General features: G+C 27.9%; 1 protein-coding gene across 1 annotated transcript; it reads left to right on the forward strand.

Moving 5' to 3' along the window:
• The first annotated feature begins 3,491 nt into the window (after positions 1–3,491).
• LOC113856926 (linamarin synthase 1-like) lies at positions 3,492–8,268 on the forward strand. Its single transcript, XM_027488683.1, has 2 exons — positions 3,492–4,097; positions 7,117–8,268. The coding sequence occupies exons 1-2, from the start codon at positions 3,590–3,592 to the stop codon at positions 8,055–8,057; spliced, it is 1,449 nt and encodes a 482-aa protein (XP_027344484.1). The 5' UTR covers positions 3,492–3,589; the 3' UTR covers positions 8,058–8,268.
• The last annotated feature ends 7,128 nt before the right edge of the window (positions 8,269–15,396 follow it).

Consider the following 15,396-nt stretch of genomic DNA (forward strand, 5'->3'; position numbering starts at 1 on the left):
CGCTCTTTCAATAGTTTTTTTAAAAATGGATTAAAATAGGTTAAGATTAACGGTTAAATTTTTAGTAAGACTTGTTATAACGTATATAATTGATAATTCATTTATATAAATTTAATATTTTGTTTTTTTTTAATTTCAGTTTTAAATTTTTTAATTTTAATTTTTATTTAGTCTTCTCACTATACTTTAAAAATTTATCTTAAAAAGACAAAAGAAATTTATATTTATTAATAAATTATTTGAAAACTACCTTCTTTCAATAATATAATTTAAAAATAATCAAACGTCACTTGACTACTTGGTGCTGGAATAATGATGCTTGACTTTGATTGATCACCGTGGCTTTTTCTGCAAGTTGTACGCAGAATCCATGAGAAGTGAATAGTGGCTATGACTGAAATTATGTCTTATGGCAGGCGTGTAAAGTTTATAATTTATAAAAGAAAATTTGATCAGTAGGTGATTGGTTGGCATCACATCATTTTGGATCATTCAATATTTGCTCTTACGATCACACATTTATATTTATTTTGTAATATAACATTTCAAATATTTATGATATATCTAACAAAATAACTGATAAAAAATTAATTGAAAATAAAAATTAATTAAAAATTAAAATTAACATAAAGGACCTAATTATAAAAAGAAATCAAGATAAAAGTATGTGTTAACTCAATATTTAAGTTTGCATAAATTTTTCTTTTGATATCAAAATTTTTATTTTTAATTTATTTAATCATGGATTAATATTAATTTGCACTAAAAAAATATTATTTTGTAGTAGTTTTAATAACCTGGTCCAAGATACCAGTGAGTGACTTTTTAATCACTGTTAAATAAAATGTGTTACTATGATGATTTTTTTTTAATTTACTAGCAGTTCTAAAATTTTAGAAGCCTATTCAAGAGAGTGTCTGTGAATTAGATTTAGATGAGTTTTGATATTAAAAATAATTTGATTAAATTAAAATTTTATTAATTAAATTAGGTTACTAAAATTTTGTATATGATTATGTTCTAATTTTAATGTCTCAAATAACATTTATTAAAATTAAATAAAAATTTATTTATTCTAACACATAATATAGTATTAATAATTTAATATTCATCTAAAATAAAGGGTGAGACAATACAAAATAAAAAAAAAACTTTAAAAATCTCTTATAAATTATAAAGTATAAAATTTAATATTTATTTCACAACTTAAAGTAATATACATTTTAAAATTTGAAAGATCAAATTACTTATTAATTTTTATTTTTTCATTTTAAATAAACTGAGAAATCAAAATGGTCAAAGTTAACATTAAAAAAATCTATGTCGAATGGGTTACTAGATTTATTATGTTAGGTTGAATTTTCACGTTACAAACTTGTGACCCAATCCATACTTTATTTGGTTTTAAGATTTTTACCTGAACTAATTGTTTACATAAACTAACCTATTAATTTTTTATTAAGTTAAGTTGAGTTGATCAAATTCATTGGTTCAACAAAACCCATGAACACTCCTAAGCCTATCTTGTCATTTGTCTCATCGATTTAATCTTAATTTTTATTTGTAAGACCATTTTTATTACATTTTATTAGGATTTTTTTAATCTCATAACTATCATCATAATTCTTGCTCTCAGAAACTAGATAAGCTTATATCTATCTTTCTTTATGTTTTTCTCTTTGCCATTTTGATTTTTATTGAAAATCAAATTGTGAATTATAAAATTTTATTAGGTTTAGAATTTAAATCTCTTTTCAATTTGAATCTAACTTGATTTCACGTGTTCTACAATAAATTAATGCAAAAAACATGTAATTTTTCATCTTCTATTTCAATGTGAATTGCGAAATTAAGAAAGTAGAGAAAATTCAAGAGGACTTAAAAGTGTAAATTGAAGAAAAAAGGATATTAAAAGATCAAAAGTAGTATAGTGATTCAAACTCCAAAATAAAAATAAGTTAAAGAGTATTAATCAATGAGAATGAGTAACTAATTCTTTAAAGTTTGGAATATTTTACAATTTTGGTTCTAAAAATGTTTGAAAACTTAGGTCTAAGAATTAAAATCCATTAATCTAATAATTATTCATAATGCATAAGCTATGATTTATACTTTCTATTAATAAAATCTTATATATTTACAAGTTTCATATTTTTAAAGACAAAGATGAATATTCACTTTATAGGAGGCTATCAAAATCATGTTTGCTTGTTTTGCAATGGCTTTTATTCAAGACTAAGAATCAGAGAAAGAACAAATTCAATCAAAAGAAACAAGTGGGATAAGTTGAAGCTATCTAAATTTTTGTTGAAATTGTATGTCAAGAAATGTAGTATTGAGAAACAATCTAGATTTTGTTATTTAATCAAATGGAAAACAAATTCAATGTAGAATGCAAAGTCTTTTTGTTTTACTTCAAGTTTTGTTTTAGAGTTTGGAGAGGAAGGAAAGAGAAAGGAAGGGAAGGATTTAAAAGGAGAAGGAGGAGAGAAGAAGGGAAGAGAGGAAGAAAAAGGTTAAATTCCTCCCTTATTTAGATGTTTAATATTGAAAGAGAAGGATAAATAATATTATTATATTATATATCTTTTATTTATATTTTTTATTTTTATAAAAAATAAAAAATAAATATTTTTCTATTTCTAAAAATTAATAATTTCAAAAATAAAATTAATATTTTTATTTTTTTATAAATTTTTTTAAAAAATTCTTATTTGAAAAGTTAACATTTTAAAAAAAAGTAATTTCTAAACTCTTCAAACCCTTTCCTTCCCAATTAAGTAATTTCCAAACAAGGATTAAGTCTTCTTAACCTCTCCCTTCTCCTCTTAAATATAACTCTCAAACAGCCTTAAACTCAAATCAATGTCATTTATATTATGATTTTCTAAAATTGATGTTGTTTTGGACTTTGTTGTTGGAGGATGGGTCTGGGCCTTTGAACTTCCAATGCTTTCACTCTAAAAAAAATTGTATAGTTCTTCATCAACATGCTTATGACAGTAAATTGGTTCAGTTTATAACTTTTTATATTTAAGACTATTTAATGCACTTGTTCACATTTATATATTACTATTTCTTTACATACATTTTTTTTTATCATCACTCTTCACATTTTAATTTGAATGTGGGAGTTTCTTTTTATCAAATTGATTTTCCTGTAGATTTGTTATCGCTTCTTGTGCAACTTATTTGGCCAGATATAAATGATAAAAACAGAACAAGTTAATCTCTAACATGATATACATGCTTAAGTACACCAAATAATTATTATTATACATCTTATTTTTAAACATAAGGAATAAAAGAAAAAAACTTAAAAGAAAAAAAATAAAAAAATATAATAATATGATAAAAATAAATAAATATAAAAAGTAAAAATCATTTAAGTACATGAATGTCAATGTCATTTATACATCCCCGAATAGGATATTCCCTAACACCAGGGAAAAGCATGGGTTATTTACGATAGATAACATTATATAAGATACAACGAGGGAAGCTAAACCACACACCACAACCATTCTACATTTAGTGCTCAACATTTGAACACTCAAACTAGAATATCCCCTATTCAAGAAAAACAAGAATGGATTCACTTCATAGTCCAAAACCTCACGCAGTGTGTGTTCCATTCCCAGCACAAGGCCATATAAACCCCTTCATGCAATTAGCCAAACTCCTTCGTTGCATGGGTTTTCACATAACATTTGTGAACAATGATTTCAACCACAGTCGTTTTGCGAAGTCTCTTGGACCAGATTTTGTGAAGGGTCTCCAAGATTTTCGATTTGAGAGCATCCCAGATGGTTTGCCACCTTCAGATTTGGATGCAACCCAAGATGTTCCACCGCTGTGTGATGCAACAAGGAAAAATTGTTATGGTCCATTGAAAGAGTTGGTGAAGAAGCTTAACTCTTCACCTGAAGTGCCTCCAGTTAGTTGCATAATTGCTGATGGGACTATGGGTTTTGCTGGGAGAGTTGCAAGGGATTTAGGCATTCCTGAGGTTCAGCTTTGGACAGCCTCAGCTTGTGGCTTTGTGGGGTATTTGCAATATGATGAACTTGTCAAGAGAGCCATTCTTCCATTCAAAGGTACCCTTTGTCCTTCTCCTCTTTTCTAATTTGTGGACCTACTCAATTCATGTGATGCTAGAAAATCATTTCAGTGTTGTCGTCCTATATATGCCTTATATTTAAATCATTACACTTGGTACAAGTTTGGATTTTTTTTGAAAAAAGAAATATAGTTTTTAAAAAATTATCATAAGATTGTAAAAAATAAATGATTCTATTTTTTAAAAATCAATTAGATTAAGTTTTTTTCTTTTTTAAAAATAATTTTAGACTAAATTAAACATATTATTGATAAGTTCGAATTTTCTTTTTAATATTATATATATATATATATATATATATATATATATATATATAGTGAGGCCAAATTTTGTTCAAAAATACTTATATTTAATCTGAGTCTTTTATTTAATTTATATTTAGTGGATTATAATTTATTACTTCATTGACCATTAGATGTAAGTAAAATTAAAAGCTAAAATTAAATATAAAATTTTTTAGACTTACACTAATGTGAGAAGATCATTATCTATATATATTTGCAATAAGATTTGAGATAGCAACAAATGACATTTTCCTTTTATTTTTTTAGGATAAGTTTTTAGTGTTTTAAAAAATAGATAATAGAATATATTTGGAAGAGTTTTGTTTTTAACTGTTTTTAATCAATAGAACATGTCATTGTGTTGAAAAACAAACCACCTCAGTTTTATGATTTCATAAGTAATAAGAAATATGGGGAACACTATCTCACTAATTACAGTTTTGTGATAAATTCAATGTTTAGATATGAATACAAACGAAGAGAAGTGAGCCATATCTTTCTTTTTGGTAGAGTTTTATGTTTTAATATCGTAGGTTAGGAATGTGGGGCTGGGAAGAGGAAGAACGTTTTCCTTAGCAAAGTTGATTTTTCTTTCTTTTCATTTTTTAATTTGGAAGTCTGAGCTAACTTTTAGATTATATAAAACGATCAATTTGAGTTAGTCAGTCAAACTGAAGTTACCTTATATAGACCGTTCAAACTCCAACTCTTCCTGAGTTCTATAATTGCTTCTAACCATTATATTAAGTTTAAAGCGTCTACTTCAGTTAATTATGAAATAAACTAAAAAACAACATAAAACATTTCAATGAATACATGAGTCTCAAATAAATAAAACTTAAAGTAAGATAAAATAATTAAGTTTAAAATAAATTAAATAATATTATACATTAACTAAAATTAATATTTAATAAGTTCTTATTAAAAATTTATATAAAAATTTTAAAAAATAAATTTATAAAAAAAAATCTTCTCATACTAGTGTAAAGTATAAAAAGCTTTATACTTCGATATTTTATATAAAAAGCTTTATTAAAACAAATTTATAAAACTCATAGATTGTTTTATAAATACTAGATAAATTCTTTAAATTATTCTATTATACGGGGGGCAATGTATTAGATCTGCAAAAGTCAAAGAATCAATAATATTAAAAATATAAAATATTTATTTTACAAAAGAAACTATTTTGAATTATTATCTAAAAGAAGGCAACACTTTTATTCATAAATTAAAAAAAATACAGTAGAGTTTTGGATCTAGGAAGGAACCTCTATGAACAAAACAAGTCTTCTTTGAACATTGGAAGATAGCAAGAACCAACAAAATAGAGTGGAATGTGACCCATATCGGGTGAGGCCCACATGTATGATTGATGATGCACCCCATGTGGCTTGCACAGGCTCCATACCCTCACGTTTCTCCTTTGATTAGTCTATGCTAGATACTTAATAAAACTGTCCTCTTCAATGATTGATTCTTGTTTAGATACTGATTACTGACTTATTGATTTACTTCCAACATTGGTTAAATTTTTATGCATTTAAGTAGAAAAGAGTTTCATGATTATAACATTATAACCAATGATTATGGATCTAATTGGGTGTCAATTTCAATGGAGTTGTCTGAAATAGAAAAAGAATTATCATCTCAAAAAAATATACTCGGAATTTTGACTACATTCTGATGTCACGAACAGGGAGTTGATTGATTGATAATGCGCATATCAAAGCTTATCATTTAATAGAAAATAAAAAATGATTTTCCTTTTAGAGGGTATTTCTCTTATCATTTATGGTTTATTTAAATTAGAAAAATAAAAAGTATAGATGATGGTGTAATTTTTATTTAATTAAAGAAAAACTTAAAGAGAGAAAAGTTATTGGTTAGATTAATTGGTTAGAAAAAAAAACCCTTTTTTCTGAATCAGCTGTAAAATTTTAAAATCATTTCAACAAAAAATTTAAGTTTAGAGCCTAACTTATTTTATCATAAATTCGAACTTTTTTTTATACTAACTTAATATTTTATTATAAAAAATCATTAAAAAAGTTGAACAAAATACTTTAAAATAATACCTATTAGCATGGAAAATTTAAACGTGCTAACAACATTTAACGTTAAAGATATTACTTAGTAAAAATATGATTTAGAGATTTAAAGATAACCACCATTAAAAGTTAGAAAAAAATAAGTTACTAAAATTATATGTAAAATAACGTCATTAATACTTAGCAGATGTATAACAAAGTTAATTATTAAGGATTTACGTAAAATTTTTAAAATTATAAGAAATTGTTAAAAGTTTTTAAATTATGAAGACCAAATTCAAAATTTAAAGAAATTATAAGAACTAATATACTGATTAAATCAAAAGTATTCTGAAAATTATTTATTTTATTTTTCTTTAATTTAAGTTTTAAATTTTACTGTCTGTTCCCTTTTTTTACTGAAATAAATAGAGGGTTAGTGACGATTATTGCATTTCAATTAAATAAAATATTATACATGGTTATTGCATTTCAATTAAATTCACATGTTCATTTACATTGGTTGTCAAAATTATAAATTGATAAAGTTGCATTATAAGTGAAATTTTTATTATTATCTTGTAAAACAATTTCTAATCATGAGTTTTCTCCTCAAAGTTGTTTATGCTTATCTAATGAAAAAGACACCAAATGTTTATGTTTTTTGAACATGAATTTTCAGATGAAAATTTTATGACCGACGGCACCTTGGATAAGAGTTTAAATTGGGTCTCTGGAATGAAAGATATACGACTGAAAGACCTTCCAAGTTTTATAAGAGTAACATCTTTGGATGATATCATGTTTGATTTCTTGGGTTCTGAGGCAAGAAACTGTTTGAAATCTTCTTCAATTATCATTAACACATTTCAAGAATTGGACTATGAAGCCCTTGATGCCCTGAGGGCCAAGAACCCAAATGTGTATACCATTGGTCCACTTCACTTGCTTGGAAGGCATTTTCCTGAGAAGGAAGAGGGCTTCAAGTCAAGTGGGTCAAGTTTATGGAAAAGTGACACAAAATGCTTAGCATGGCTAGACAAATGGGAACCTAACTCAGTCATATATGTGAATTATGGAAGCATAACTACAATGTCAGAGCAGCACTTGAAAGAATTTGCATGGGGTCTAGCAAATAGCAAGATACCCTTTCTATGGATTATGAGGCCAGATGTAGTGATGGGTGAATCTATAACTTTGCCACAAGAGTTCTTTGATGAGATTAAGGATAGGGGATACATAACAAGTTGGTGTGTGCAAGAGCAAGTGCTTGCTCATCCTTCAATTGGGCTCTTTCTAACCCATTGTGGTTGGAATTCTACACTTGAAGGTATCTCTGCGGGTGTGCCTATGATTTGTTGGCCCTTCTTTGCTGAGCAACAAACAAATTGCAGGTATGTGTGCACAACTTGGGGAATAGGAATGGAGATTAAACATGATGTGAAGAGGGAAGAGATAACAATGCTTGTAAAGGAAATGGTACAAGGAGAAAAGGGAAAAGAAATGAGACAAAAGTGTTTGGCTTGGAAGAAGAAAGCTAAAATTGCTACTGATGTTGGAGGGTCATCTTACAACAATTTCTACAAGCTAGTAAAGGAGGTGTTTCATCACAATGCTATTTGAGTTCTTTCTTTCTTATGATTAAGAAAAGTAAGGCCGTAAGATGAAATTTAGATGAAGTAGTAATTGACTCAGCCCAATTACTATTAGTTAAAGTGTTTCCTTTATATTTGTTGTGTCATATGTACGAAGTCTTTCCTTTCCATTTTTTATTTTATCTCTGTTTGAAATCATAATCTTTATCTATAATGATAAATACATCATTAGTTTTATTGAATTAAGGCACATCATTATTTTTATATGACTAACTTTTTTTTTAAAATTTATAATATAGATTCAATGACTTCTCCATCCTTTAATTTAAGGTTTATTTTTGTGACAATTTTAATTAATTAACCATTTTTCTCTTAATTTTAAAAATAAATTTTAATATTTTTTTTGAAATAAGTAAAGTCTATAAATAAATTAGAAAAATTTATAATTACGTAAATCTTAAAATGATAAAAATTAACAAATTTTTAAAATTTTATATATAAGTTTTAACAAGAAAAATCACATTAATTTCATTCATAATTGAGATAAAAATTTATCTTTACAATTTAGACTTCAAATAAAGTAAAAATTAAAATTAAAGTTTCCAAGTAAAGTCGAATTTAGATTTACAAGTAGAATAATTAACCTACTAATTATTACAAATACATTTCGATTCATTATTTACAATAAAAATTTATTAACACCTTATAAATTCTAAAGTCAACATTAAAATATTTATATATCTATATCAATTTTAATTAGGACTTAATAAAAGTTTTTACAATCTCAACATAATTTAAGTCCTAACAGAGCAAATCTTTTCTTACAATATAACTGAGAATATGATCCTATAACAGATCAATCTTCATCGAAGACACTATTTTTATTTATTTTATTTGTTCTTCATTTTTATTTTCTGAAAATAATTATAAGGATGAGTATTATTACCCATAAAATCCTTATTTTATAAAATATTCAAATAATATAGAAAATATTAATCTAATACAATATACACCAAAATAAGAACAACTCATTTATAAAATTTCATCCAAAAGTCACCAAGACACAAAATTTTACATTCAACCAAATTCAATTGTAAAATTCCTAAATTCATGCCACTTTGATTGTTTCAATACTAATAAAGGGCTACTATGACCCCAAATCGCTGCGAACATGCCTTTCCTAGTCATGAAGGGCTTACGCGGCATGGATAGTTTCAAGATAGCCACCACACACCAATACAATGTGTGCATTATACAATCTCTTAGTAAAGGTAGAGTCAAGAGTCTAGTTAGGAAATGAGTGTGAAGCCTGTGATGCTTTCGTTTTCATTAATATATGTGCACCCACTACGAACAACGTTCACCACTCTCATTTCCTCTAGATTACCAAATCGTCTCCGAACTCTATACCCCTCAGTATATCTCTGTAATTATTTATACGGAAACTTAATAGTGATCATTTGCATTGAGTTCTTTTGTTCTACACTTATTCGTCACTCACTCGTGACACACATTTTCTCAACGATTCTCTCCATTTTGGTAATATAAGCAACTTTATATCCTCATTCACAACCATTCACACCAATAATCTTTCTATAATTTTTCTCTCACATGCAATCAATTTCACATCATAAAAATTAATACAATATGTTGAACGTCAGACAACTTTGGACTCAATCCAATTATACAATTTAAAACTACATTGAAATTAAATCACATACCACCAATACATTGTCGGAGATCACACTCTCTCGGTCTTAATAAAAATTACTGATACCAAAGTTTAGTCTTTTCTAGTATACATATTCAAACATAATAATTCACAACATTAACTGTACATACATAATAATAAATAGCAAAATTATAAAAAACTTCTTAACGTTTGTTTTGCTAATAAATTTTACTATAAAATTCTGTTTAGGTAATTCTGAAAATAAATCATTGGTTTTTCAAGTCAAACACATAAATAGGACTTAAGGTTTGGGATTAACTTTCCTTAGTTACAAATAAGCCTTTCACAACAAAGTGATGAGAGATGATGTCTCTAAGACCAGGTTCTTCTTGAGATTCAAAGGAAAGGTGCAATGTTTTGATGGAAGATGTTGTCCGAAAGACTAGGATCTCCTTAAACATTACAAAGTGAAGTAACTTTAAGAAGAAAGAAAATGATGGAACAGAGGTGAGATTAGGAGATCAAGCTCTAAGAACTTACTTGAGATTGAGTGAAAAAAGATATCCAAGCTCGGATTCGAGAAATATTTGGAGAGTAATAGTGTTTTTCTAGCTACAGAGGGAGTGAGAGAATAAAGAATGATATGAGAAAATGTTATTGGTGTAACATTCTTAATTTCTTATTTTAAAATAAATAAATTTTATAGCAAAAGAGAAACGTAGAAGAATTTTCTATTTTATAGAATTTAGAATTGAATAAAAACAAAACTTACATTCCTCTTATGAAAATTTTATAAGATTCTAAAGTATTTAAAACTTTCAAAAGAATAAATTCAAGACTTTAAAGTAATAAATAAAACTTAAATTTACATCTAGCACATTATCCGGTTCACATGGTATACATATAAGTTCATAATATCTTTAAGAACATCTCCAAAAGTATTTATTGCAACAAAATTTACCAAAACATTATAAATTCTAAAATTTGATATTAAAGAAATATTTACATAACTTAGTCAACATGAAATGTAATTAGGATATAATATTATAATTTCTTAAACTATTCTAGTTCCTACAGAGCAACCTTCCTTCCAATACCACTGGATTATGATCTTAGAACGGACCAACCATCTTTCACTTTTATTACCTGAAAATATTAATAAAGTTAAGTATCTTCCGCCTACTAAATCTCTTTGCTCAACATAAAATTTATATAATACAGAAAATATTGGCTAATACATTTCTAACACACATCAATTAACAATAACACTCAAAATACACAAATCATCATCAAAGCAGAGCACACATCAAACAAATCAATCATTTTTGTAATTATTTATGACATACATTTTCTACACTAATATGTATGTCATAATACATGTATTCTATCACATCAATTAATATGTCCTAATATGTGTGTCCTAATCACACCCGTCGATGTATTACAATACATATATCGTAACAACATTAATCGACATGTTACAATGCATATATTATAACTATACAATATCTATACTACTTCATGTTAATCACAATTTCACATTCATTACACTTTTATATTCATTGCCCCTGGGATCCCGTGAGGACTTCATAGTATAAATAGCTACTAGTTAGCCACAGTAACACAGATACACACGTGTGCCGACTCGGCCCCTTTTAGTAAAGGTGTAGTCAGAAGTTTAGTCAGGAAATGAGTGAGGCCTATGGTATCTTTTCTCTCTATTTTCATTAATTTTTGCACAATCATAGAAAGACATCCACTACCCTCATTTCTCCTAAATTTCTCAATCGTCCCCGTCTTCCACACCCCTAGTGTATCTCTGTGACTATCTATACTTATTCCATTTCTCTTCCTCAACATTTCTCATTTCATTCTTATTCTCATTCTTCTTTATACCCTTCTCATAGATCAACATGTCATAATATATGAGTCTTGATTACACAACTTAATGTATTTCAATACATTATTATGAGTATACCTTTCGATGTACCACAACACTTGTATCCTAATAACAACCATCAATCTATCTGACTCACGTATTACAATCACATCTATAACGCCCTAAGTTTTGTAATCTATTTGATTATTAATATAAATAAGTGGATTTCTATTTGATTGTGTGTTTGGTTTGTATGAGGATGAATGTGCAATTGATGTATATAATGATGCGAATATATGTGTGATGGCATACGCACGTATGTGTATACATATATGAATGTGTATATATATTGGTTGTGTATTGAGAGATTGGATGTGTTTGGATCGATTGAAAATATAGGCAAAGTGTGTGCTGCAAGGGCTTTCTCGCTTGGGCGAGAGGACTACATTTGTTGCATTCTCGCTGTAGCGAGAGGCTTTTTGCTGTAGCAAGAGGGCAACAAAGAATGAGTGTTTTTCTGGGTGTAGTCTTACTGTAGCAAGATTCTGCAGAAATCATAGTACAATTTCCTCTAATTAAGAACCTTATTAGTCTATTTATTGGTTTTGATTAGGTTAAACTAAATGGCCAAAATTCAGGCTTTAATTATAACTATAAGCCCAAATACAATTATCTAATAACAAAGGGTCCAAATGCAATCTTGTTACGCAGAAATTGAAAGGGATACTAACTAGCAAGTGCACTAGGTAGTTATAGCAAGTAATAAAATTTGGAATTCAAAATGAGAGCAAAATAATTACCACTTCACAATTTAACAATTAGTTGAGCAAAACAATTCATTTGAAATGTTTGTAACATGTAAAAGTAAGAAATAAGAGCAATAAAAGGTAATGAACTTGCTGTAAAAATAGAGTACGAATTTTGTATTAAGAATGCTATATGAAAAATAGTTAGGAATCACTTCACCAAATTTTCAATTGCAATGTAATCATGTTCTGAACTCTTGAGAATTTTGATTGATTGATAATCAATTTCACTTCTTTAACCAAAGGATAATTCCTTGCCTCATTGATCCTAATACCTAATTAAACCTCCCTAATCCCTTAGGTGAAATTTAATCAATTACTGCATTAAATTTTAGAAATTATAGGATTACTAGATCATGATACTTATTCCTAAGATCTCAATAACCTAGGCATATGATTCATATCTGAGAAATAAACTCAATTTTCATTGATGAAGATTCCTCTAAATTCAATTGAATGAAGGATTAGTTCACAACTGCATTAAGAACAGAATCATATACTCAATTCAATTAAAATCTCAAGATCCAATCCACAATTACATCACAACATCAAATTTGGATCCATAGATCCCTAACCAAAAAGGTTTAGAACAACATTACAATGGAAGAAGGAGAAGTAAGAGAAGAAGAAGACAAGAAGCAAAATAACATCTTCCAAGACCCAATCTTCACACTGATTCCTCTAGCAATAAACCTTGAAAGTCGTTCCAATCTCTCTCTCTGACTTCCTTTGGAAGTTAAAACAGTTACAAAGTGAAAAATAACAAAAATAAATCAAAGTCCCATTTTCTGAACCTCTAACTTCTTTATAATGTTTTTCCCACCTTTTTCCTTTCCACACATTAATCTCTAAGAATTCTAGCATCAAAGGTCTTCTAGAAGCTTCTAAAACTGAATTAGGAACTTAAATCATCCAAAGTTGACACTTAGAAGTGGTATTTAAAATTCTGTTACTTTTGCGTAGACACTTTAAGTGGTTGAAGTGTCTACGCGCAAGTGTCTTATATGGGAAAAGCCTCATGCGTAGCTACTCTCAGCGCCTGGAGTGGCTACGCACTTAATTGCGTAGCAACTCTAAGCACTTGAGTGGCTACGTGCATTGTACATAATTGAATTGGCTTTGGGCGTAGCTACTCTGAACACTTGAAGTGACTACTCTCTATCTGCGTAGCTACTCTGAACACTTGAAGTAGCTACTCTATTAGTCTTCATGAATTTTCTTCTTCAAAGTGTTAATTCTATGTAGTCAGAGTGATTACGCCCTACACATAACACTTGATTCTTCATCTTTAAAGCTCAATTCCTCTACTTTTTTTACTTCAACCTGTAACTCAAATTTTCAGCTCAAGCTTCTGCATAAGGATTAAGTCATTTTAAGTCAAATTGTTCAAAATTAGACTAAAAATCTAAAAATCAAAACTATTTATACAATTATGAATATTAATGCAATTTTTATAATATTTCCAAGTTTACTTAGCACTTTACTACTTATTTATTAACAAAACTATACTAAAAATTATGATAAAATGTGGATTATCAAATCTCGCAACAACATTCAGCAAATTTGCCTTAACTTCAAAAAATCATAAAAAATAAAAAACAACTCCAAATACAGTGGTCCATATATGCATTTTAAAGCCCTGGATGTGTAGAATTTAATGAACTGGAATAAGCCAAAACAATATCTGTAGAAAAAGTTATGTCCAAAAGAGTAGTCAGAGGTCAGAATAACTGAAAATATGAAATTAAAACATTTATTATAACAAGCCCAATTTATTCAAATGAATAGAAAATGGTAAAAACTGTAAAAATAAAAGATATTAAAAGTGTTTATAAATCAAAATAAAACTATAAATGCAAACCTAAAATATGTTATATCAAATATTCAATAGCTGAGCTTCAGAAACTTACTAGATTCGAGAGGAATAGACGTTGGAGCTCAGATCTGAGAGGTATTTGGAGTTATAAGAGACTTTTTCTCATAAGAGAGAGGGAGAGAATAGAGAGATCAGAGAAGGAGAGATGGTTTTGGTGAGAAATGAAATGTATAAAAGCGTAAACCCTTAAATCCCCTTCAAACCTGCCCGTTCTCGCTTGACCAAGGGGGGTCTTGCTTGAGCGAGCATGTTCTCGCTTGAGCGAGCAAACCAGATAGTAGTTTTTCTTATGATCTCACCTTGACGAGGGGTATTCTCGTCTAAGCAAGGATGGGTCCCAAGAGCATCTTGTTTTCCTATGACTCCTCGCCTATGCATCACCATAACTGATAATACACTTTTTATTTATTTATTCCTCAACATTCATCTAAATAAATCATGCCTAAGGTCAAGCACATTCGGACTTAATCCAATTCATATATTTTAAAAGAGTCATTCAATATCATCCTAACATGCCTCACCAACTTTAACAAATATCAAAATTATAATTTAAACGTATATTTATGAAGTAAATAAACACAATATCATACATTCATGAACACAAATGGAGAAAAGTAGAATAGGGAAAATGGAGAAATAGAAGTGAGCTTAAAAGATTAATCTCCAAGGAACTTAAATTCGAAGATAGTTTGGAGTTTAGAGGGATTTTGTTTGAGAAAGGAAGTATGAGAGTAGAGAGAAAAGTGAGAAAAGTTTTCTTTGCTTACAATACAAGTTTAAAAATAAGGAGATTCCTTAAATATCTTTGTTAGTCTATGACTTCTCACTTGAGCAAGCAGACTCTTGCTTGAGCGAGACATGTAATGCCTTATATTTCTTTTCTCAATATATGATAAATTTTCATAAAAATTTAAATGGTAAAGTAAATTTTCTTTCAACTCTTTAATGAGAAAGAAACAATGAAATGATATAAGGTTCATAGAGTAAAATTTCATTAATTCATAAGTACTTTAGAAAAACAAAGATTCTAGAATTTTCATTAGCAACAAAAAGAAATAATAGTTTTACAATTGTTTCAAAAGAATGCTATAGAACTGAAAATATTCATTACATAACTCAAAATAACTAAGTCCT

The sequence above is a fragment of the Abrus precatorius genome, unplaced genomic scaffold (assembly GCF_003935025.1).
Source record: "Abrus precatorius isolate BTA unplaced genomic scaffold, Abrus_2018 Scaffold1, whole genome shotgun sequence".
Lineage (NCBI taxonomy): Eukaryota > Viridiplantae > Streptophyta > Magnoliopsida > Fabales > Fabaceae > Abrus > Abrus precatorius.